The sequence below is a fragment of the Neolamprologus brichardi genome, chromosome 19 (assembly GCF_056152115.1).
Source record: "Neolamprologus brichardi isolate AB-2024 chromosome 19, ASM5615211v1, whole genome shotgun sequence".
Lineage (NCBI taxonomy): Eukaryota > Metazoa > Chordata > Actinopteri > Cichliformes > Cichlidae > Neolamprologus > Neolamprologus brichardi.
Genome location: NC_142122.1, coordinates 14896048 through 14921830, shown reverse-complemented (window position 1 = coordinate 14921830; position 25783 = coordinate 14896048). Strand labels below are relative to the sequence as shown.

At 41.6% G+C, this 25783-nt stretch overlaps 1 protein-coding gene across 1 annotated transcript in view; it reads right to left on the bottom strand.

The window, feature by feature from the left end:
• The window catches only part of pacrg (PARK2 co-regulated), a 144770-nt gene that overhangs the window by 38225 nt on the left and 80762 nt on the right, over positions 1 to 25783 (bottom strand). Inside the window, exon 4 of the mRNA XM_006798488.2 lies at positions 20992 to 21141. Within this exon, the coding sequence (XP_006798551.1) occupies positions 20992 to 21141 (150 nt within the window). The remainder of the gene's footprint in view (positions 1 to 20991; positions 21142 to 25783) is intronic.

The window sequence follows — 25783 nt, the reverse complement described above, 5'->3', positions numbered from 1 at the left end:
AAAGATACTAAACCCTGAGTTGCTCGTGATGCATTCATCAGAGAGTGAATGTGTGCAAATGTCAGAAAGACAGCAATTACAGATAGAAAAAAAGTGCTTGTATGAATGTGTCTGTGAATTTAAACATGTTTTATAAAGAGCTTTGAGTGCTCAATTAGTGCACTCAAAGCACAATAAGGAAATGGAAAGACCTGAGCAGTTACATTGTGGTTAAGCAGGGCTTGAAGAAGATGGTTAAAAAGCTTGACCCAAGATAAAGTATCCCAGGTAGAAAATATCCTTATTATGTGGCAAATACTGTTCAGCTTCTGAAGAGTTTCAAGGTTAAATTACTTTAGTTATCATTAAACTCAAGTGTTAGGCAGTTATTTTATACTTGTACTTTAAATTTCCATGGAAAACACTATCTAGGCCTAACATGTCATGTGCTGTGTCACTGTCACTGTGTATAATAGTGAGTCACTGCTATTGTCTTATAAAGCTGCTGCTGGCACCTTGTTTCAATTGATTCACATTTTGAATTAGACAGTCTGCCATCAGCGACAATCGCTGCTGCCTGCAAGTTACAATCACTGTGTATCTCTCTGTATTTTACTTTCTATATTGTCACAAATATCATAATCGTAAATAAATATCGTTATATAACTTTGAGGCCATGTCGCCCACCCTTTACCAGCATCTTACCTTACCTAAGATGCTCTTAAGTGCTACAGAGTAACTCAATCAACCTACTGTGGTGTTATTTTCAGTTAAAACATTACCTGCTCTAACCAAGGCAACCCAGAGGCAGCACCACAAGCAGTAACCGGGCCACTGGCTAACATCATTATTCTGACTGCCCGTCACCGGCAGCAGTCGACACTGTCGCTATGACTTGCCACCTCAGTAATGCCGGTGCGCCAGATGGAGGAACGCACAAATTAGTCACCGGACTTGTCTATTCCTGCCAGACTAACACATCTCTTGAACCAAGAAGGATAGCGTTTCTGTATTTGCATTTCAAGACGCAATGTGCATTTTGTCAAACTAACAAATGTGTTTTTAATCGGAATATTTTTCTCTGTGTGCAGAGCAGAGGCAGCCTTAAGACTGTCAAACTGCTGAATGTGCTCAGGTTTTTTTTCATGGTGGGGGTGGGAGCTGTGCAACCTTACTTAACTCTGAATAAATAAACACTACTTAAGAAAATGATTACATTTTACATGTTTTCTTAATAGGAAAACCCTGATGCTCTGTTGCCAAATGCTTTGTTGATTTGCTTGGGGTTCTGCTTTGGTTATAGTTGTGTTGGCTACCAAAAAGGTTAAATAACACTTACTCTTTGAGGTCTGCTTAAATGACTTGCTGGGATCTTTTCCTTTTTTTTTTTTTTTTTTTTTTGAAAACTGCCTACAGCTATACAGAAGCCTTTCAAGCTGTGTGAGTGTCTGAGGATATTGCCTTACTACTGCTCGTCCCCTGGGAAGCCTGGGTTTCTGCACTGCCTCACACATTGTATCTGATAACATTTCCACTAATATCAATATTGTATAACTCAAATGCTTGTCACATTTCATTTTTCTCAGTTTCATCAGCAAAACAGACCTGACGAATTGTATTTCTTGTAATACGACAGCGCTCTTCACTTAATATATATTTGATCTGGATATTTGTCTTTCACACCAATGCACCAGACAGAGAGGGTGACTTTGTTATTGTTGTGTTTGATTCATGCCTATGTTGTGTTCGATTCAGGCGCACTTATACATCCATCTGTTTCCAGGAGAGTTTGTTAATTAATATCTTTGGTTCCCTCCCTGGTAGCTGCACCTGTATTCTCACACTTCAGCACAGTCAAGTATAAAGCAGAAATCAATGCCATCCATCCTGTTTCTTGTGGAGACAAAGTAAAGTAAAGCCATAAAGGTTAAGTCTGCCCGTCTGTCTGTCTTAATGGCAGAGTCGGTCCTCTTTAAGTAACGCCAGCTACTCAATTACACAAGAAAACTCACACAGGTAACAAAACAGGAGCAAACTTGTTAATGTGCACTTTTAGTTTAGTACTTGATCGAATGATTCATCAGTTTTCAGGTTTTCCGTTGTTTCCTCCTCGCAATCTATTTGACTGTCAGTTGGCCCGCGACACATTTAAGGATTAAATGTGCTCCATTTCCATTCCACCATGGCAAAAATCACATCTCATGTCTTGACGCTGTCATTTCACAGCCATGCGTGGAGCATACCAGAGATCTCAATCTTTAATGCGGCTAATGTCAAACAGGGAGAAACGGAGAGGGAAGGGAAGAGAGGGAAGGAGGAAAAGACACCGAGACCAAGAAAGAGATGACAGCGGAAGAAGAGAGACAAAGGCGAGAGAAATCAACAGTGATATTCTTGGACTGGATGTGAGGCGGTAAGTATGAGAGGTTGGGGGGGAGGGAGGGAGGAAGGAGGAGGAGGAAAATGTCACGGCCAACCTCTAATGAAGGGCCTTGCGGGAACTATAGTTAGATAAATTATTTAAAGGCTTTCATTTAAAAATGTCCAAAAAACTGTGCTGCGATGATTTGCGCAGGGGCTGGGGAAAGGTCAGCTGTGTGTTGGGAGTGCTTCATTAACCTCCCACCACCTCCCCACCTCAATTATTTCTGTCAAAGAGCACCTGGAGGGGAGGGGGGGGGGGGGGGGGGGAGATAGGGAAGACGGGAGAGAGGGAGGGAGCGTGACTGCTGCGGTCGAGCTGATACCACTCTGCTGCTGGTGTGGCTGCCGCTCAGGAGATGAGAGCTGAGGGGCTTCGACTATGTTCAGCTTATCTCAGAACCTGGTGGCGGTCGTTTCCAGGTGGAATGTTTGGGTGACTTCAGTGTTCTAAAATCCCCCGAGACGTGCAGGGGTAAAGGCTGGATGAACTAGTACATGTCCTAGTATGTCTGTGTGTGTGTTTGTGTATGTAAGTGTGTGTGTGTGAAGAAATGGGTTGGGAGGAAGCTGGCTGGTGCCCAGGGCTCGGGAGTGTTAAATGCTTTGATCTTGTAAAATGTTTTCTACAACCGTGGAGCTGACGGAGCTGCAAGGAAGATCGCTTAAACACATGCACACACACACACACACACACACACATTCATATAAAGTAACTTTTTTCACATGTGTAGCAGGGGGTCGAAACTTTCTGCCATTTTTCACTCCATCACTTATCTCATCTCTCACGTTGCTCTTTTAACAGTCCATATGTTGAAAAACGTTACTTTCAGAGTAAAGTGTATGCGTTTATGAAGAAGAAGAAAGCATTTAATCGTTTAGCTGAATTATACTACTGAAACTGCACACAGTTTCAACAAACGTAGATACATTTGTGGTCCGAGGTTTACACACACCATACCCATCATCAAGGGTAGGACTGTCATGGTAATTTTGAGCTTTTAATGAATTCTTTGAACCGCTCTTTCTCCGGGGTGAATGATTGTACAGCATACATATTTAATGTTTTTTTTAAAGAAATGGACAGTTAAGTTTGTATTTATTTTGTATTTTCTATACCTTGTGTTTTTATTCATAACCGCTTAGCAAGTGTTTGCAAACGTAAACAAGTATTTGTTTATACTTGCCATCTTGAGTATAAACACCATGGGACTGTGGCAATCTGCTTACGAACAAAGCAGTCGCAAGGATGTTTTCGGTGTAGCACCGTATACGTCTCTTAGATAGCTTGCGTTAGATAACAGCTTTCAGCAATGTATCAGAATTGTGGTCAGGTAATACTCCTTTTCTGTAGTGACTGGTGGTTGCTAGGTGGTCCTCAACAGATCTCTAGGCTTTACCTCATGATGTAAAGCCGTTCAATTTATATTTTCGAGTTATCTACATGCCAGCATTATTGCTAACTACTACATAGTTTTATGTGGATTCGTTTGTTACTGATGACGTAATTTGGAAATGGTAAGCTAGATTATTAGCCACATCAGCACTGGATCTTATACAGGGTGTTTTGCTACAAGACATGTCTTGAAACTGTGTACTGTTAGCAGAAAAGCTAGCAATAATTAACTAACATTAGCCAAAAAGAAAACCAATTTGATGCCAGCTTGGAGAAGAAGCTGTCACTAGCTGTCTCCCATCAACTTGTTTTATCTTACCCTGCTTTTCTGGAATATGTATGGCTCCATAAACAACTGAAATAATTGCATTAGCTTGCTGTAGGGATGGTATAGCATTGCATATTTTGCCAGAAGGTTAAAATGAAGCATGTGAAATAAAATGTCACATACTGCTAAGGTCATGATAATGCACCACTTTGGGAAAAAAGGAAAACCCTTAATAGGTGTCTTCAAATGTTCCCAAGGCAGGAATTTATCTTAAACCTGTCTATCTTCCTCTCTTTTGCTCTTTGTCTTGTTATTCTGATCCCATCCCAGTGAGGCAATAGCAGACTAATTGTCAGGCTGTTCCTCTAATGCCTGATTTCAGGGTTAGAGGGCAGCTGTTGGCTCCCCTGAGCTTGTAAAGAAGATAGTACCAGGGGGAGAGAGAGAGAGAGAGAGAGAGAGAGAGAGAGAGGAGGAGGAGACATGAAAAAAGTAGATGGACAGGGAATCATTTTGCTTTGATTCCCTGAAATTTTACAGATTTTCTAAGAATCCACATGCAGGACTGACAACAGTCCAACAAGCTGCAACACATCCCAAAAATAGCAATACGGAAGTAAAAAAAAGTGTTGAAGCTTGGCATATGATGGAAGATGGTGTTTCAGTATTATGTATTATGAGCCCTATTCAGCTAGCAAGTGTCGGGCTGTCTTCTACTTAAGAGCCTTAATATAGGCTGCTACATCAAAGAGGTGACTAATCAGGCAGACGGAGAGAGGTGTCACAGAGTGTCAATCCTTCAGGGCCGCTGCATGTCTCTCAGGAAGCCCAGTCCATCAGCTTTGACCTCAAATACCCAACACGCAGCACATGCACGTGCTGTGTATGCAAAAAACACACAAGCACACGTAGTAGCGAGCAAACACAAATGCACATATATGCCCAAACACATGCATACGTCCATGTTTGTTTGCTAACATAAGCGCATACATGTACTGTAGGCATGCTAACCCAGCAAAACTCATTTAACTGCAAATCAATGTGAAAGATGACTTGGTTCAATGATAGGTCTCTGTTGATGAGAGCTGATTAAAGAGGTAAAAAATGGAAACTCATCTTGATGTATTTGGGTCAATTTCACGTCCGCAGCCGTTGCTTGGTCAGGCCTATTTCTAGCAGAAGTGGTGGCGGTAATTAATGGGTGATAACGGACACATTTAATTGGCTGTAATCTATCCGATGAAGCGAGGAGCTTCCATTCTTTTGAGGACAAAGGCCCGTTGGGAGGGCGGAAGAATGTAGCTTCATCTTTAATGCTGCAGGCATACAGTGCAGAGTGGACCATACATCAGCATAACAATACAGAAACTCTGCGATGCCAAACAATTAAAAGCTACACTGCGCATTTAAGACATTGTAAATACACATCCTTCACTGCGTGAGCATGGCTGCATCTTTCTCCAGGAACAAAGTGTAGGATAAAAAAGTCCTTTCTACTTAACATAAAACTCAGCAAATCAGTTCAAGCAGGCGATGCACTATATGTACTCATAGCTGTTTGGTTCTGCCCGAGAGCTCACTATACAATCTAGATCTGCCATATGATAGAGAAGAGAAAATGCAGTCTGCCAAGAACTCCTCCCAGAAGAGGGGTGAACACTTATTTGCATTGAAATGAACTGTCTGAGGCATGTGTGTGTATGTCTCTGCGTGTGGCAACAATACTTTCTCTGTGTGTTTTGTCAAGAGGGTGCTGGCTTGTGTGCATGGATCACTAGTGATGGGGGTGACTCTGCAATCTCACCACCCGGCCTCCAGCCCCAGGGGGACGTGTGCATGTAGCTGTACTTACACATAGTCTGTGTTTTCTGTCCATTCCAGCTCCACTGCCATTAATCCCCTATAGTACTGGCAGACATAGCAGTGTCAATGCCATTGAAATGACGGTATCATAGCTAATTCTTCACTCATCTGTAATTGTTCTAAATCAGATCCTAACCTTAATTACCATGGTTACCAAACAGTTAACACACCATTTGCAAGTTTGGACGATTTATTTTTTTGATTGGGGATCTATTTTATGTGAGAGGTCATGGGGATGTAGAGCACATATTTCACCTCCGGCTCTCTTATAGCTAAGAGACAAAACCGTGGATGCTGCAGTGTAAGCCTTCTGTACCTTACATGTAGTTTTGCACAAGCCAGCCTAAATCTTTTAAGCCCCGGGTTTGCCACAACATTAGTTTGGAGAACATCAAACAATAGTTGATTGAGTCTGGCAGCAAATCTGCTACGGGGCATGGTTTTACTTAATACTCACAACAAGAGAGATTGTGTTATGATTTCAACTGACAGTGCTGTTATTCTAAGAAAATTTCTATTGAATCTTGCCAGTTTACACTTGGTCTCAATACAACATCGCTCTCCTCTTTCCTCATTTGCTCCCCCCCCCCCCCCCCCCCCCCCCTACAAAATGAATACTCCATATTTTTCTCCACTGAGAGCAATCAGCTCAGATTAGAGATGGGTACCGAAACCCAGCATTAAACAAGCACTGGGGCTAAAACACTAAGGCTCATATTGATAAGCTCTGACATTATCAGCTCCGCTGTCATTACTGAGAAATTATGATGCATTTTTACTGTTCCCTCTCCAGCAAAGAGAACCCTTTCTTGGAGTCTGTGTACAAGGGACGACCGCAGCTGTCTTTCTTACAGGCTTCAGCATCATGCAGCAATCACACACACACAAACCCACAGAGACCCTGCTCTTAGTTAGAGGGCTATATGTTTAAGAGGGTGGTTAAGATATTATAGCGATGGTTATAACTCTCATAACTGGGCATTATGCAGTATACTTATATGCTTCACAATCTGCCACACAGTTATATTGTAAATGAGGCCCAAAAACTAAATTGTTTGGGGAAAGCCACATCCCTTCACCTTAGGTCTGACACATTTGGAAAAAGGATTTAATCAGCATATAGCCACTTAAAATATTATCAATTGATTAAACTGCCACTTATTTCTCACTCCACTGATTGTTCTGTAAAAATGGTTCATTAACCTTGTGAAACAGATAAACAATGAGAAATTTCTCAGTGACACAGCGGTCTGACCCATACTGTAGTTAGGCAGACAAGAAAAGAAAAGAGTAAACTAGCAAAAACATTAAAAAAAGTTAGTTTAGCTATGATCTTCAGCACTGTATTTTTATTAGTCATTGTGTGATAGCAAAAATATGTAAAGCAATTAAGATCTACAGCACTAAAAACAATATATTCCAACATTTGCCTCTAAATTCTGGTGGACTACAATTATAAAAAATACTCAGAAGCATATTTTGGTAGTAATTGCTAGTAATACATTAATTAAACCCTTTAACAGAACTAATATTTATCAAATGCGATAAACAAACACAAAAAAGAAAATAAAAAAGGGGGAGAAATAATGTGGAAATCACAGACAGTCAAATCAATTATAGACAATTCCAATAACCGAGGAGCATTTTTACCATTAGGCCTATGCAAACATTTTCTAGGGTAATATAAAAAGTCATTAATGAAATTGCCTCTCTGCTCAACATTATATGGAAGACATTATGTGCGTTGTCTAAGATGAATTAAATTTAGGCTCTAATAAAAATTCAAGACGGAAACTTTGTTTAGATTCATTCCCAGACTGATGTCGTCCTTTGCTCGGTTCTATTTTGTCACAAAGGCAAAGCTTGCAGTGGTCTTACAAACAGACAAGCACAATGTCACAGACTCACCAATCAATCATCTGTTTGTTAGCAGTAGGCCTCAGAATACATTAGCATAGCAACATTCACATGTAATATTGCTTTTATTTTTTTATCGACACAAGAATAAATGTATTTATTCTGTGTGTTGTTCCCGGCTCTGTGTGTATGTGGATGCCCACGAGTCTCTGTGTGTCTTATTGTTGTGACTTCAAAGCTCAGGTCTTATTGGTACGGTAGCTGAGCCCGCACTGATGTTCAAATTGAAAGCCCATTTCGTTACCACTCCATTATTCTGCCTGATTGCCTTCTTGTTAGCTGCTTTCTGTGGGAGGTTTTGATTTTGCCCTGAAAAACATGTCTGGCTGCTTTGACGTCATTTTTTTTCCAGTACTGAGGCAGCATTAGCAGGTATACTGCTGTTTTTAGGGTAAGCAAGTCCATATCCGGTCTATGACTATGTGGCTGTTAAATGAGCTACAAACTGCCAAATAATTAGCAATTGTGTTTTAAAAATATTTAACAGCTGGTTGTAAGTACGTTTAATCTCTTGAACTGACTCACTACCACTCACTCTGCTGTGTGCTCCTGCCTGCAAAGGCTCATTCTCCACCTGTTTGCCAGATCCATTTGAATTGCTCAACAAAATTTGAGATGTGGGTGGCGATGCAGAGGTTTGGAACCAGAGTAAGTTGAGCCTCCCTGTGCAAAGCATTATCTATGGATCACAGCACGTCTCCACTGAGTGCTCTTTATAGGTAATCAATAGGCAACTGGCTTATGATGGCTCTCACTCATTACAACTCTTTAATAAAAGCCCACCCTGCGGTGACTGCTGCATTGAGCAGTATGAATACTGCCACATGGGAAACCAAGTCTCTGTTTACGCACAGGGAAGACTAAAACTCACAAACAAATATTGAGCACATCATACTTGCTAGCAGGCAGTTTAATGTAAATCATCTATAGCTGCTCCGACAGCATTACTCATTAAGAAATCTAGCCCATTCTTACGTATCCTGTTGGTGAGGACTTCTAAAGTATCTCTGACTTAATCAATATGCACATCACCCAATTGATAGGGCGCTGTGTCATGAGAGTTTCCAGGAGACTCTCGAGAAAAAGGTGGCGCACCCGCTTTAATGCTCCAATCAATGCACTGCTGCCTGCATTTATCAGCGACTAAACTGCCAGACTACAATTCTTAAGATGAAAGCATCGTTCTTGTGACCAAGAGAGCTGAGCTTCAATTTGCATGGCCTCACATAACCTTCAGCAACATATGGTTTCCTCTCTTATTCGCCCCTAAAGCTGGAGGTGTGTATCCTAGTAGCTATTTTCCAATGGCTGAAAAGCAGCTGTCCCATCTCTCCGCACATATGGAGCCAGGTGATGAAATTCATACTACACCAAAGTTGTTGTTTTTTTTAAATCTCTGTACTTTCTAATGAGGGGAGGCCTCATGTTAATCTATAGTTGGGTCACTTTGTTATATATAGAGGGTCAGGGGAAGGGGTCCCGCATGGATCAGTTTCCCATTACTTTGCCTTCATATGTCCAGGAAACACAGGGAGACATAAATAGAGAAGGAAGTAAGTGACCCTGCTTCTACTACTGCATACGTCAGTACTCAATAAGCACAGATGTTCTCAGTCTACCTTAAATTACCCTACAGCATCTGTTTCAGCTTGCCATCGGCCACCCACACACATATATATGGATGCAAATACACAGCATCCTAAATGAAAACACAACAATATATAATTAGGGAAACCTACTGTAATAAGAAATTTGCCTCCACTACTCTCTACTCTAAATACAAATATAAAACAATACAAACCAAAGAGGCTAAAAATCATCAGCAGAGAACCTGCTGACTTCTTCTGTAGACAGTGTGCAGTTATGAGCATCCTTAAGATGCCAGTATCCGAGGGGAAGATGACCTTTCTCTTCCCAGAATAGCAGGCCTGTGGGAAACAAAGACTATGGTGACAAACACAAGAGAGTGACTGTGACCCCGCAGGGGCCAACACACATGCTCTGAACACAAGCTCAACTCCAGAGCTTGCTCACCTGTGTGCAACACACACACATATAATATATATATATATATATATATATATATATATATATATATATATATATATATATATATATATATATATATATATATATATATATATATATATATGTGTAAGCTATAGCCTTAAAACTTTTGTTTCTAATCAGTGATTTCTTCAAAATTGGATTTCAATGGTAAAATGAATAACAATCAGAGCTGAAATAGTTGAAGGAATATCTTTGTGGACCATGTTATGCTATAATAGTTTTGGCATTAGGTGAGAAGAGTTAGATGAGTCACATAAGAAGTAAAACACCACACACATACGTTGGTAAATAAGCCACAACCGTCTCACGGGTAGCCAAACTTAACAGAAAGACTAAAAATCAAAGAACAGTAGCAGCATTTTTCTGTATTTCATTGCTTTTGAAGTTCACGTGGCTGTCTACTTCTTGACCGCCTATAGTGACGTCCGGGACTCTCGTTGTCATGGTGCGGTTGCCAGGCAACTCCAAGATGAGTGAGCTCACAAATGACCATGAGCCCTACCCAGTTCAGACTACAGAAAACAACGAAAGAAAAGAAAAAGTGTTCAAAACTTTAAGAGAGAATTGTGTTATTTTAGAGTCACCTCTCACATAAAGCCCCCTTCTGCCCCCAGGCCAGCAGATATCATATTACATACATATTTTAGCCTAGCTTAAAAAATAAAAACAATTCAAATTTAACTCCATATGATTCATAAGATTATGGGTAGATTTATGTATTCAACCCTGTGTCTGCACCTCTTTACTGCTGCCTCTTTCCAGTGAGCTGTGTGTGTAGAAGCAGCAGCTCCACCACATATTACACTTGCATCAGAGTCACTGTTGTTTTGTGAACTTTTTTTGTTGAGAAAAACAGATTCTCCTTGGGATGAATTGTACTACTACTTAAAAGATACTGTGTTTTTAGTAACCTTGTACACTTCTGTTGAAGTGAAACCTTTAGAGTACTAGCTGAAATGGAAACTTATTAACTTGTCATTGGTCATTGGGTTACCTTGAATGAGGAAATAGTAAGTTTCCCTGGAACTTTAAGATAAAATGTCCCTGGTGTAGCAGCATATTTCCATATATTCGTTGTTTTTTTAAAAAAAAACAACAACCATGAAAGAAAAAATAATTTTTTGAAGAAAAATGTGAGAGGAAGATACTGAAACAGTTTGCTATCAAAGCACCGTGAACCACATCTGTGTAGTATAGATGTGGTTCACAGTAACGGAGAACATCGAGGCTTGTAGAGAAATGAGGCGAGAGAGGCTGGGGATTTGCTTCTCCATCCACGCAGACTAAATATTTGATGGGAGGAGGTGGTGGAGAAGACAGAAGCTGAGGGGAGAGGAGGAGAACCATGGGTGCATCTCCTTTGGGAGTAATGTAAAGTGTCCCAGGCATGCAGAGGGGTTGGCGGGTCAGCACGTTACAAGAGCTGCCACAAACCTCAAGGTGAATAATTCATCTATCTTGGGTCAACAGTAGAGCAGAACAAAGAAGCTAAGGCTTTTAGCACTTGGGCTACACTGAAGGAAAAAGCGAAAACTATGCATCAGCTCGGTTATGAAAAGGAGGACTGGGAGCAAACACGGAGCATAAAAGATAATGTTAAAGCCTTGGCTGGTACTGAAAGTCAGATAAAGTTAATTATGTGGCCACTGTTGCAAGGCGTTAGATGAAGGGTCCACCTTGCATCCTTATCACCAACACATACATAGAAAAGAAAACTAGGAGTACCGGATTTGTATAAATCACCACAGCAGTGTTTTGTTTATGCTCCCAACATCTTTTGATCCTGCGTTTCCAAAGCGAAGATGTTAGAAAGTGCACAGCATGTGCAAAGCTTTCACCGCAGAGGTCAAGAATCTGCCTATAAAATATGATCCCAAGCAGACTGCAGCAGGCATACTCTACATTCCACGTGACGGTGTGACGTAGACGTTGATGTTTATATCCCCTCTATTGACTTTGAAGGGCACAGAAAGTGTGTGTGTGTGTGTATCCTGCACTCACGCTTGTGTGACAGAACAGATCCTGAAAGTAAATAAGGCACTAAAGTGGGAATTTTCTCAGTGTTTGCGCAGCAGTGACAGTGTGCCCTATTGCACTCGCACGCAAGCACACACACATATCCTGATAATGGTCTTCTGTGTCTGTGCAACTGGTGTGGTAACAATATTATTTACAGATGAAGCTGCACTGAATTAATTATGCAAACAATGTGCAATGTGCATTCTAAATGATAATACTGTACATCGCCAGCAGCCTATTTAAATATTAATCTTTCCTTTATTAAATGAAATTTAACCATTAGCAATGTTGCAGCACTGAAAAGGCAACGCGCTTGAAGTGTATTCCATGGAGATAAACATTTCAAGTGACGCTACTGATTTCTGAGCACACCGTTAGCTCGTAGCTGAATACTGAAGTCATGTGCTACATTTGAGAGATTTGTTTCATGTACGTCTTCATCAGCTTACAGATGACAGTTTATGTCAGGGAACTTATTTTACATGACAGGCCACACAGAGCCCACTTTGATTCTAAGTGGGCAGAACCAGTGAAACTCTCCTTTCTGTAGACAAAACAAAGTTTAGCTACTAATTTGATCCCTGCAATATATGATTGCAAGAAAAAGCAGCATTTCTTAATCAGGTTTTTCTACCTGATAAAGAAATGTTCCTGTATTAAAAAAAAACATCTGTCAGCATGACTCTTTGAGTTTAAATTGTGAGAAATTATTGTGTAAAACAACATAAAAGGTTTTGATAGCACATTGCTCGGACTGTAATTATAAATCAAAAGGTTTCTGTTAATTCACAGAAAACAGCCTTTTAAAAGAAACAGTGGAACATACAGGGCTTTTTCTGTCAATTAATTGTTAAATTGTATTATTTTATTACTTTGGTGCAGTATGAATGGCCATGCAGGGATGCTTTTATCAGGATGAAAAGCTGTAAAACTTGAAAATATATGAAATTTAAACAGTTAAAAGTCAGTAACGTGCTGTTGTTCACATTTTCCAAAGCCATCTATTGGAGTCTGTATCAGGCTGATTCTGATTTTTGACAATTATTATGGCATTATTGGAATATGAATTCTGGAGTGATCTTGACTGAACATCAAATTCACCATTTCATTGATTCAGTCTAGGACAGCGATCAGTCTACATGTAACAGTCCAGTTCTTTCTGAGACCGTCCATTTACAAGAATTTCACCCTCAAAATCCAATCAGCTGATGAAAAAAAATAATGGAAAAAAGTTCCCTTGAGCTGTAAATGAGGATAAGATGGACAGACAGATCAGACAGACTGACAATAGGAAAAAACAAACTAAAAAACAACAGAATAAAATAGAACCTACATGGTATAAGAAAATAAAATTCCAGTGTTCATACCACTCTTGTATGATAGAAACATGACAAAAAAAAGCTGTGTTATTGACTGTATGAGCAAAATATGTGGGGTGTGGTTGCTTGCCTATTGTTCACACATCAGTTAGAGACAGTGCAGAGACTGACTGGCATATGACGAGATAATGGGGTATATCTGTCAGTGAAATGTGCCCAGAAGGGTCAGTAATGGGGTGTGGGTCTCTAAAGGGGTAGGGTTGGGGGGGCACACTGTGGCAGCATTACGCTGGCTTTGTTTGGTTCAGTGAGAATGACTATGGGTGACCGAGTGGTTTTCCTGGCAGCATTAAAGTGGAACTGAAAGAAGACAGAGGTGACAAAAAATGACAGTCGCAGATGTAATAAGACTGCCACAGCGGGGACTCTTGAAAATCTCAAGTGCTTTGCAAACAGTGACCTGTTTGAAATGCGGGTGTATCACACGAATCCAGACAGAGGTGATAAAATCCATTTTATTCATTGTTTATTATGAGTGTCCTTGCCGGAGACAACAAAATCAGAAGCCTGTAGAAATGCCATTTGTAATTTATTTTGCAAAACTGTGCTTTTTTCTCTCTCTCCGTGTTCAAGCGGCGGACCCATTCGTGGAGGTGCACTTATGAAAGCCGACAGCCAACCTGACGCAGGGTGCGAACGCTGATCCAAAGCGGGCCAGACAAATGTCTGCACACACACCAGCACTCTGTCGCTGCCTGCCCGCGGAGATGTCAAACACGATGATGTGGGAAGAAGCTGGAGGAAAGCTCTCTGCTTGCCACTACCAAGTCAGGAAGCCCAAAAAATTCTCATGCGAGGACGCGGATTCATACGTATGAATACACGGGAGCCATCGTCACACATGCACTCTAATCTGAATGACAACAAAGCGGCCCACGAATCTAATCCAGGCTGTGACTGGAACGATCACCTGTTTTTAGCAAACACAGCTAATGCTGGCCTATTCATCTCACTCTTTTGTCTGGTTTCGACAACTCGATAATTGTGTTACACATGTCAGGCCCCCGGAGCCAGGACAATCCTGCAAATCGTTTCAAAGTGCCCCAAATTCATTAATTACAGAGTGTGTTAATCTCATTGAGATGGGAGGGAATCGGGTGAGGAAAGGACCCTCATAACTCATCCAATTAAGTAATTGGGTGCTTCTTGGATTTAGAGGGAATGAAAGGAGCAGCTCCACTGAAAGTGAAGACTTATGTTTCATCACTAAGGATACGGTACCTACATATTCATCTACAAAGCAGAAGTTACTGTGTTCAGTAACCCGATCTTAGCTGTCTAAAAGCTAAACATTCAGCTTTTAGAAGACTGATCTAGAGCCTAAATTCTTGTCCAAAAAATATCCAAGATTTAAATTTTAGTGAAGATTGCTGAACTAGCTACTCCAAGGAACCACAGGGAAGGGAATTACTGTGGATGTATTTTTATAATGAAAAACACCCATTCTACTTCATCCATCAGCTTAAAAACATTTTCTGCATCTTCTGTTGCAGTGATTCCCAGAGTGTAGGCCAGGTTCCCCTGGTGGTAGTTTGTAATATTATTCATTACTCATTGCTCTGACTAAATTTGAAGTTTGTGTCCTAGTGGCAGGTGGGTCACACATTAGTCTTAACCTCCTAAGACCCGAACACTTCCACGGCATGCATTTTTAATTTCTCTTTGATATTTGGGCATATTGGGGCCCGATGAAGAAAAATAAGAGTCACATATGAGAATATTCGTTTAAAATTTTGATAGAACAGTAGCAGTATAATGTCCTCGTAAGTGGATATCAGGCCCTTATAGAGCAAAATTGAGTATTTTGGTCTAAATAACCAAATTCTATTTCATTTTAAGCACACTGCCAGCTCTGGTGCTTTGTTAAAGATCCCGTAATTCCCCTAAGTGCTTCACATCGCAAAAAAGGCACTATGTACAAAATGATGAACAAATCAACAAACATAAAGCCGGCCTCTTTCTGAGACGCTCCTCTCAAACAATTAGTAAAAGTACATTATGTGGCTTGATGGAACAATAGAGGCAGGCATTTGTTCCGGCGAGAAAAGGGCACGTGAAATACGTCTTCTTCTTTGTTTTCTGAGGGTCGATCAGACCAAGAGAATGAGTTGTGTATGCTGGGTGTGGATATGTGTGTGTGTGCATGCTCATTGAGCAGTCTGCCTGTCTGACTGCGGAGCAGCCCAGATTATGCATGAATCTGGCTGCTTATCAGCTGACCTTTAAATTGGAGCCGCGGAGTGACTGCAGGCCCAAGGGCTGACGCTCGCAACTGATTGGCTGCTCCGCCTAAGACCTGCTGACAATAGAAATTAACAGAGCCAGGTGGGCATATCCGCAGGCGCAAGGAGTATTGGAGTGGAGGGAGATGGAAAGAGGTAGGCGGGAGGGGAATGGGGGGAGTGGGCGGCATTAATATAAAACTATATTTCTACTATTTTCCTCAACTTTGTGTCTTTTCTTAAGCTTCAGCAGAGAAAGAAAAAAAAGTCATTATGTGCTGTGAAGCATGCTAACAGTGCAGCAAGTAAGGACAGGCAACTCGGTATACCTGGATTTCATCTCTTGCTCACTCATGCTACATCTTCTTCCATTTCTCTTTTGGCTCTCTGTTTCTCCCATTCATCTCGTATTGTAATGGCGGAGGGGTTTCGGCAGGATGTGATGGTTTGATAGATATCTCCAGTTGGAGGGGGGCTATGTGGAAAGAGGAGCCCGGGGCTGAAGATGAGGTGTGTGTTCTGATGTCCACTGGGGGAAAAGGAGCTCTCCGTGCCTGTGGAAGATGATGGATTATAGTGGGGGCATGGGCTTATGTGTGTGTTTTTGTGTGTTTGTGCGAGCGTGGCTCCTCCACAGCGTTGCTATGTACACAACAAAAGCGTGGCAGTGAATTAATTTTTCACAACAGCAGCTGGAAAAGGTCATTAAATAAAGCAAATGTTTGTGAATGGGAATCCCCAGGAATTAGCTTCAACATCATACACGCCACAGTGCAGTGGTGTGGCAGTAAATGGGAGTATTATGTTGTATTGTGGACAGGAGCACAGGTGGTTGAGTACACAGGCATACGCTTGGCCTTCTGTCTTATTAAAATGAGCAGAGGAAAAAATTTTTTCTTGTGTTTCTTGTGTTTCTGCTCAAGATGGCCTTTTCTCTTAGTATCATAGTTGAACACAGTGGAATAGGTCTCCTTCCTCATGACTCTCCATGTCCTTGTATCAGGGTGTGATGGAGGGGGTGGGGGTGGCGGTTGTCTGGTGAACCACCTACCCGTGTTTATTTCCATTCAATTCCAAACATCGGCTGTAACTGAGCCGCCGTATAAATAAAAAAGGCCCAACGTGACCTGTGAGTGTGCCTGTGACCACGTCATGTGATACTCAGATAGAGCGCGGTCATGAGATAAGATACAGCCACAGTGCTGCATCTGTCACCAACACAAAAACCTCACCAGTTGTCCAGACACAGAAGACAGAGAGCCACTATCACAACTTGTAGAGTGTGTGTGTGTGTGTCTGTGTGTGTAGGCTCAGCAATGCATGTGGGCGAGACCCTATCATAGCTGGCCACATTCCTAGCAGAAAGATAAAAGAGGCTAAATGAACCAGATCACTGGTGTGTGAGCAATAAGTGTGAATAACTGTGTTTCTCTCTGTGTGTGTGTGTGTGTGTGTGTGTGTGTGTGTGTGTGTGAGAGAGAGAGAGAGACAGCGAGAGCATGCTTGTCAGTGATGAATAGGTGTTTAAGGACCTACACCTTACAGATAAGCGAAGAAAATTATCAGGGCAACAACAACAATGCTACCCTGGGAACCAGACGAATCTGCGAGCTCATGTTTCATTCGCTGTGGCAGAGCACGCCAGGCCCTCCTCCTGGTCATACAGATTTCTAAATGCTTAGTCTCCGCTACACCAAACACAACAGCTTTAATACGACAGCTGCATATAAAAGCTATATGATTGAGCAATTTCGATAAACACACAACCAAGATGCTTGCCACTGATGTGGAGCACCCTGTTAAATCCACTTTTGTCTCTATTAAAGGAGCTGGATGGATAAAGAAGAACAAAAAACTGAACTTGAAGACTTCATCTGAAGCCAAGCACCAACATCTGGGGCTGAAAAATGAAGCCAATATGAAAGTCCAAAAAAAGCAACTTAAATAGCCACTTGAGGCTGGCTGTGAAAATAAGCCATCCCCAATAAACTCACAGTTTGAAATCCTTCGCTCTCGCCTGTCCTTCTTAGTTTGTCCTTATTTTAAGTTGTATCTTTTCCCTTAATAACCAACCGGTTATAACAGAGGGCTGCCCCTCCCTGCACCTGGCTTTGTCTTCCTGCCAAAACAGAGTTCTTCCTTCCCACCGCTCCCCAGTGCTCGCTAATAGGGGATCATCAGAAGTGCTTTGAGATGGCTGCTACTGTAAACTGAAAACCGATGTTAATTTTAATTAAATTATAAATGCACAACTTAACAGCAGAAATGTTTAGGGAGTATACTGTGGGGTGATTATTTATATAACCAGTCTGTTGAATTGTTTTAACATCCCAGCTATGCTTCGAGCCACTGAAGTGACCATTTTTGAGTCCCACTGGAAGTGATTTGTGTCGAAAAGACACCATGTATGCAGGATTTTTTTTTAATTTAAACTTCAGTTAGTGTTCATAGTTTTCTTTACATCTGCTCAGCTCACCAGGTCCTATTTATCATAAGGTAACATAACCGAGTGTCCGAGTGTGAAAAAGTGGAATTTAGTAATAAAGAATCTGTATTCACTGATCTAGCCAACATCTAATCTACTAAATAAAATCAGTACTGGCATACATTTCATCTTCATTCACAACCCCACAATATATTTTCGATGTTGTTTACTCCGCTGCAGAGTCCCTTCCTGATATGATGTACAGTACGGCAGATGAGTTTCCATTCTTTGAGCTCAGAAGAGGAATTTGCTGGATGACGGAGCACATCTCTCCTTCTTAAGGAACATTGTTGCATTTCATTAGGGATAAGATTCATCACATCAAGAAAACAAGAGAGCCATGCAAATCGTATTGGAGAAATTCCTACACTGTCCTCAACATTGTCTCTACAACACACACATGCACACGTAGACAAATACACAAAGAACAGTTGATAAACAAAAGACACAAAGCAAACAAAAGCTGAAAGCGTTGATTCAGGAGACAAAAGGGTACATCAAGGATGGTGATACTATGTGATTGCTCATTATTGTGCACTTCAAAATGACGCATTACTGTGACAGTGGGAAGAATGGCAGCCAGCAGCCCAGAGTTAAACAGGCATATTTTTCTCTCTTTGAACAATGACAGAGGCCTGGATCCCAAAAAGACTGAACATGTGGGTTGGTGGGTTGTAACGCTGTTCTTCTGGTCAGAGGGCCAGCGCTCTGTCTGAGTGAAAGGGCACCCGAGGGTCCATTTTGGAGATGGCTGTTAAGTTCCGTCTCTGACCTTGGAAAAATGGCTCAGATAAGGGCTGTATACAGACCAATTTAACAGGTCACAACCCTGTCTTGGAGTGGGAGCGACACAGCGGAAGCGTGGGAACACAGCCTAAGGGATCTGTCCCGCGATGAGATGTCGGTGATATCTAACTGTGGCCCTGACCCTGCAGCAGTGGCTGTCAGCCTATTGATTCGGAGCTCGAACAACTGGGCAGACAGAAACAGAGTCAGGTTGTGTAGCCTCATCTGGACCGGCGTGCAATGGTATATGCGCAAGTATATGTGGGGCATGTCATAGATGTGTAGTAAAGCATTGTGTGCCCAAGGCTGGCAGACAGACGACAGTGAGCAGGGAGAGACAGAAAGCACTGAAGGCAACAGCTGCATATGGGATACAACAGATCTATTCATGACAGACGTACACAAATGTGGACACAGACACACACATTTGGCATGAAACGGACAGTGGTCCCGTTGTGGCGCAGGAGATAAGAGGGATGCCATGCAAGCTTTGTGAGTTACAGTGTGGGAGTTACCACACACAACTAGCCGGCCTTCTGTGTCTTCTACTGTATTAACACAATGATCGTGCCTGTCTGCTAGAGGCTCGGTCTGAGGTGCTGAGACAGCCGACTGAGTGTGGGATGGACCTGGAGGTGTATATAAGTAATATTAGATAATAGATGGACTTGAATGAAAGCTTTGATATTGATATAAACAAGCCATGAAACAGAAGAGAGAAACAAAGACAAAGGCACACAGAGAAAGACCGTGAGAGAACAACAACCCTGAAATATTTGTGGATTAGGCAGAAAGAACTCTAGTTCTAGTTCACACAGTGTTTGTTCCCCCCTCCCCAAAAGGGAAGCATCTATTCTCTGTATTTGAAGTTATATATTTCTCTGTTAGAGGGGAGTGGGTAGAACAGAACATGAATTGTGACAGCTCATCTAAGGCCTCAGACGGTGATCGGGGGGGAAAACACAAGGAAATTATCCAGCTATCTATGAACTTAAAGTATATAGACGCTCGCTTGCACCGACATACTTTACTTTGGTAACATTTTCAGCCTCAACTCTCGTCAAACTTTACAGGAGAGAAACTCTGCCGGATGCCTATAAACTACTGAAGAGGAAGATCTGTCCTTGTTTAGCAGATTGGGCCCTGTGCTTTGGCAACTGTATGGACCTCTCTCTGGCAGAGGCTGGTCTCAAGAGGTGGATAGCAGAGACGCTTGCCAGGTGAGAGGTTGGCTTGGATTTAATCGATGCCTGCCAGAGGAGGACAGAGGAGCAGTCGAGGCAGGTGGACAGGACGCCACGGTAACTACCAGGCAGATATATTTATGGTGAGGTTCACCAGCTGACTCCGGAGCTTTTGGTGTGGCGGAGAAACTCGCGCTTCAAAGCGGTTTAGGGGATTGATTTGACAGCTAATTTACGGAGGAGATTTGCATAAGGCCGTGCGCTAATAAGGCGGGCTTTCCTGTTCCGTCCTTTGTCTTTTCTCACTATCTCAACAAACAGATAAATGTAAGCGAATTAAAGAGACAACAGATTCAAATTGGATATTGATTAAGAGACTAAAGCCTTGTGTTTTCTCCCGTTAAAGCTTGTGTTTAGATGATTGATTCACAATGTCAGTCTCCACACCCTGCTGTGGTGTTTGGGGCTGGTTGTGCCTTTAAGCCTTCAATGGGTCCACATCATGTCACACCATGCTAAGTGCTTTGACACAGCCATACAAAGAGCCCTGCCTATCTGATGCCAATCTCCCCAGGTCCTGGTGTCACCCAGGTGCAGCCTTTCAGAGAGAGCAAGGACAAAGTCTCCTCCTCAACAGCGCTGCACAATGCCGCCTGACTGACAGCAGAAAAGACAAAATTGAGCTTCTCTGTCAAGTGGATGCTTAAGTGGAAGGAGGAAAAGTAAAAAGGACTCGAGGGCAGAAGCTTTGAGTCTACAGCAAAGAAAATGAAGAAAACAGAATCCCTTTTTAGTTGGACTCAAATAAAAAGAGACACTTAACCTCTACGTGGCATTTCTCAGGGCTATCGAATCACCTGGTTCACGCCCCTCCCCCCGTGACTGCTGCTCTGCAGTCATGCCAATATTAGAACAAGCTTACACAATATCTGCTCCAAAAGACAAACACCTCCCACATCATCTGTCCTTGAAACACTCCAGAGCTTGGTGCCTGAAACTCACTTCTCTTGTTCTTGAAGAGGTTAAAAACGGTGAGGATCTGCCTGAAGTAGGGCACCAGAGCTTCTCCCACCTTGTCTGCAGACATCACCAGGTGCTGCAGGACTTTCATGGTGGTGCACATCACCTGATGGTTCCTTGTGTTCAGGGCATCTGGAGGGCAGCAACATAATTTGATATCAGTTAGCAATATCAGTTAAATACAGTCAATTTACACATTGTTTCTTCATGTAAGTGAAGGCGATGATCTGCCTTGGGAATGGGTTTAGCAGACTCCCTTTTCCTTGAAAGAATTTTCCTTAAAGCAGAGCTTTGATTTAGACTAGCTTGTCTGCAATCAGTGATTTCAAATGCACTGGGGAGGCAGGAGTAAGTGAGAGCCAATCACTAGGCTATTTGGCCTACAGCTGCACTTAACTCCATCTCCCACCGATAGAGAGAACAAAAGAGAATGATGGTGGGAGAACTGGAGAGCTCGTGATCCAGAGAGACAAATATGGAGAGGAAAAAAAGGGGGAGAAAACAACATAGGACAAATGTCAAATCAGAGATTAAGATAGATGAAAGGACAGAAAGGCAGAAAAGGAAAGGGCTAGAAAATAACTTGTTATTAGCCTCTAAGACTGGCATATTTATACTTGTTGTTTTATTTCAGCTGCTTTGGATTTTATGTGGCCCTTTGAATGAGCACTGGTAATTCCCTGTGTGCAGTCTAAAACAGTATATCCCCACCAAAAAAAGTCAGGTCTCTTTATGAAACCTTAAACTGTCATTTGATGCCTACTTTCACAAAAAAGGGGTTTGCAATACCATCACACTGACTATTCTGCCTGTAAGCACTTAGAAAAACAAATAGAGAAAGAAAAACCTTTTAAAAGAAATAGTCAAAAACAAAGAAATCAGCTACGGAGTGCAAAAACACTGAGAGCCTGTGGTTGATGGTGAGGAAAATAGGAATAGCAGAGAAATGCCGCTATTATACAGTTTCAATCTGGTAAAAGATACTAGGACACGGCAGTATTAAAGCCAGCCATTTGACTTTAAAGATGCAATGAATGAAGATATCAACTGCTCCACGCCAATTTAGAGAAACTGTAGCCACAGGTTTTGCTTCGTGGTTATGCTACTGACTTTGGTTAGTAAAGCTGTCGTAATATTAAATGCCACAGAACAAATGTCAGTGGACAGGCAAGTCAGTCAAGATAGGAAACAAACAGGTTTGCCTTTCAGTCATGTTGATGATGACAACATTCAAACACAATAAATTGTTTGTTTAACGTGAGGTGACACAAATTCACAGGAACACTCTTTCGTCATCTTGGCCAACTGGAGGTATCTGGTTCCTCCTCCTCATAAACTGCTGATGTTGCAACTAAAGAGATTTTTGTTTCTGTTACAGGGAACAAAGGCCACATCTTAATGACTGACTCTGAATCTACTTTGCTTTGGAGATCTTTTTAGAATTTCAGCTTGATTATCTGTTCAGCATGGACTGGTTGTAGCAGTTTTCTATTAACAGCAGGTCTCTACCATTCCCTGTCGTGGGTGGTAGAGGCTAAAAACAGAACTAAAAGGCAGGAAATACTTGACATTCACCAGAAGCCAGAAAGCCGTTCTGGGAGTCCATCAAGTGCTGATTTTTAGTGAAAAAATGCTATTTAAAAAAAACATTTAAAAACTAGGTAATAGACAATCCTTACAAAACTACTGCAATAAATGGCATCCCTCTCTTCCTGTCAACATGGACCGCTTACCTGCAAACCCACATGTGAATGGTCCTTAGCACTTAGACAACATGAAAGCTGGGGGTTCCAAAAATTCTATTGAAATGTTGAACCTGTTTATAAAGATCATCAGAAACATGGCTAAATGACAAAATGATTGGCACAGTGCTTCATACCAAAGGAAAAAGTTTGCTAAAAATAAGTTTTAAATAAAAAATAAAGGTGAAATTTCTTTTCACTGCCCTCGAGTCACAAAACCTAACGAAATAAAAAAGGTTTCTGGATTATTACCCCCATATCAGTGGTTTGTACACACACACACACACACACACACACACACACACACACACACACACACACACACACACATATATATATATGTACACACACACTGATTGGACAGTGTTGAAACAGCATTGCATATTTGTGGAGGAGTTATTTAGGCTGTCCTTCGTGATAAAGTCTGCAGATTATCATAAACATAAGCAGCTCTGAGTTTTGTATTTTTAGCACAAACTCATGAACACAATTTCTACCGGCAGCACGTGTGTATATACTGTACACTGTAAAAAAACCTGTAATATTCCGGCAGCTGGGGCGCCAAAATAGCGCCACAGCTGCCCTGGGGCAGACTGACAGAAGCGACCGTCTGGCCATCACCAGTAGGTGGTAGGTGAAGTGACTTGCCCAAGGACACAACGACCGAGACTGTCCGAGCCGGGGCTCGAACCGGCAACCTTCTGATTACAAGACGAACTGCCAACTCTTGAGCCACGATCGCCCTAAATAACATTACTTGATGTAAAAAAAAGTTTATAAGAATCATTTTATATACTTTTCCATAGCATTACATTTGAATTTAACAGTTCAATCTTTCAAATAACGGACAGATATTTGTGAAATTATGATACATTTGTGAATGTATTTTAACAATCTGAATATGCATATGTACAGACAAATATATTTAAAAAACAAGAAAATTATGTTTTATTACATTTACAGTGATTTTATGTTATTTTACATTTGAAATGTAAAATCACAGTCTATTTATGTAAATTTAATGATATTCTAGAAAAACAGTACAAAACTGTAAAATACACTGTAAAATACTTTTATATTACAATATTTTTTTTTACAGTGTATGCTTCAAGATGAGTACAAAATTGATAGCAACACTATATGAATAGCCCTGCATGTAGATCAAAGGCTTCCAGAAGCGAGAATAATGACTAATTAACTTCCAGAAACTGCTACTGTGAGCCCCTGTCTAAATGAATGGAGCCTGAAAGTGGTTCTACCTGCCTCTAACTAACCTGTAACAGTAACTAACCCAACCAGTGGGATTACATGTTTGTGTGCAGCCGAGTTAAACCCTTTGTCTTTCAGAGGAATTGGAGGGACATTTGCGATCTCTGCCATGACAGAATTCTTCCATGAATCTCTATTCATTCATTCATGGATCTCTGTTTTTCTGACTGCTACTTAAGTCTTTTGTACATTAGAATCAATATATATTTCAAGTCATTAGTAGAAATAGTAATTTACCCATACCTAGCTGCAGCACCTTATTCGAACTCACATAAGACTAACCGAGAGAGAGGAAAATAGCACCAGCCCTAAAAGATTGTGTATGAGCAGCAAAGAGAACAGCGTACTGCATCACTCAGTGCAAGTGTTAAAACAGCTAATATGCAAACATAGAGCAGTCCCGAGCACACGGAGCCACACTCTCATACACCACTCACACATCACACACACAAGCGCACCCGTACGTGTGCGCGTACACGAGTGCACATTCCAGTGCAAGCATTTTACAAGCAATGAGACAAAAATGTCAGCCTCAGTCACGAGCACAGGCCGTGCTGAATGTGGCAGTAACAAAACACGAACCAAGTTACGCAATGTTAGAAGAGTCACATAAACAACATGAGGCTCAAAGGTTCAAGGAATATTGCATACTGCATTCAGAAAAGACTATGTGAACCAGGGCCACTGCTTTGTGTCCATCTGAGAGCAGGAGAATGAGAAGGAGCGTGACTTTGTCTGTGTCGGCGACAATGTGCGAGTGTGTGAGTGAGCGAGTGAGTGAATGAGTGTGTGCTGAACGAGCAAATGTATTGTGCTTCACGCCATCTCTCCATCGTTGCCTTAGTGTCTCCCCCGGACAGACAAGCGCAGTGATATCTGCCATCACCGAGATAAGGTGGAATGTGGAATGACAGGAATTTCAAACCTACATAACAAACAATGAAATTCTAATTACCAGCCAGCGCAAACAATTTTCCCTGCTGTGACATTTGGACCGCGGGACTGTTCAATTATTCATCAGCACTCTTGCCTCACTGCAAAAAAGAAAAAAAAAAGAAAAAGAGAAAGGAAAAAAAATTAAAAGAGCCAGAGTGGAAGGCAGCCGAGGGCCTGATATATTAATGCTGGTTTAAAACCTGTGTTGGGACAAATCTGAATAATCATCTATTCATGCTAAGGCCTGTTTCGTATTCAGCGTGGAAATAAAACAACACTGACCCTGTATTCTGCTTCCTGTGAAATGTCAGAGGCAAGGGGCGACACCTCGGAGAGTTTAGCAGTGAATTGTTCTCGCTCGGGGTATAAATACACTTCTGAGATCAGACGAAGATGTTCTCGTGCAGAGGCGTAACTGAGGATCTCCTTGTAATGAAAGTCTCATTTTAGTTCAAAGCCGAACAAATGCTCTGCCAATCAACTGCACGCAGGCATGGCTCAGAATCTTCCTCCTTGTTTAAGGACGCCAGAGAAAGCCCAAAACAACGGCGTTTCAAAAACATTCCGCCTTGTCTCCTGAGTCACCTTGGATCTGTTTGGCTGAACAAAACCATTTTTTACGACTTTACTTACACAAATTGATGTTTCATAGCAAACCATTTGTCATTTCAAACACACACCGGGAAAAACAAAAGCCTTCTGAAATGCGTCAACGCCACAAAAATATATTAAATGCTAGAAAATCTGCTCTCGCCTCTTTTCCCACAGTAAGGTATTCTTTCTAAAGCAAGCAAAAAGGGAGCATGGTGTACAGTAGGAAAGAGTTC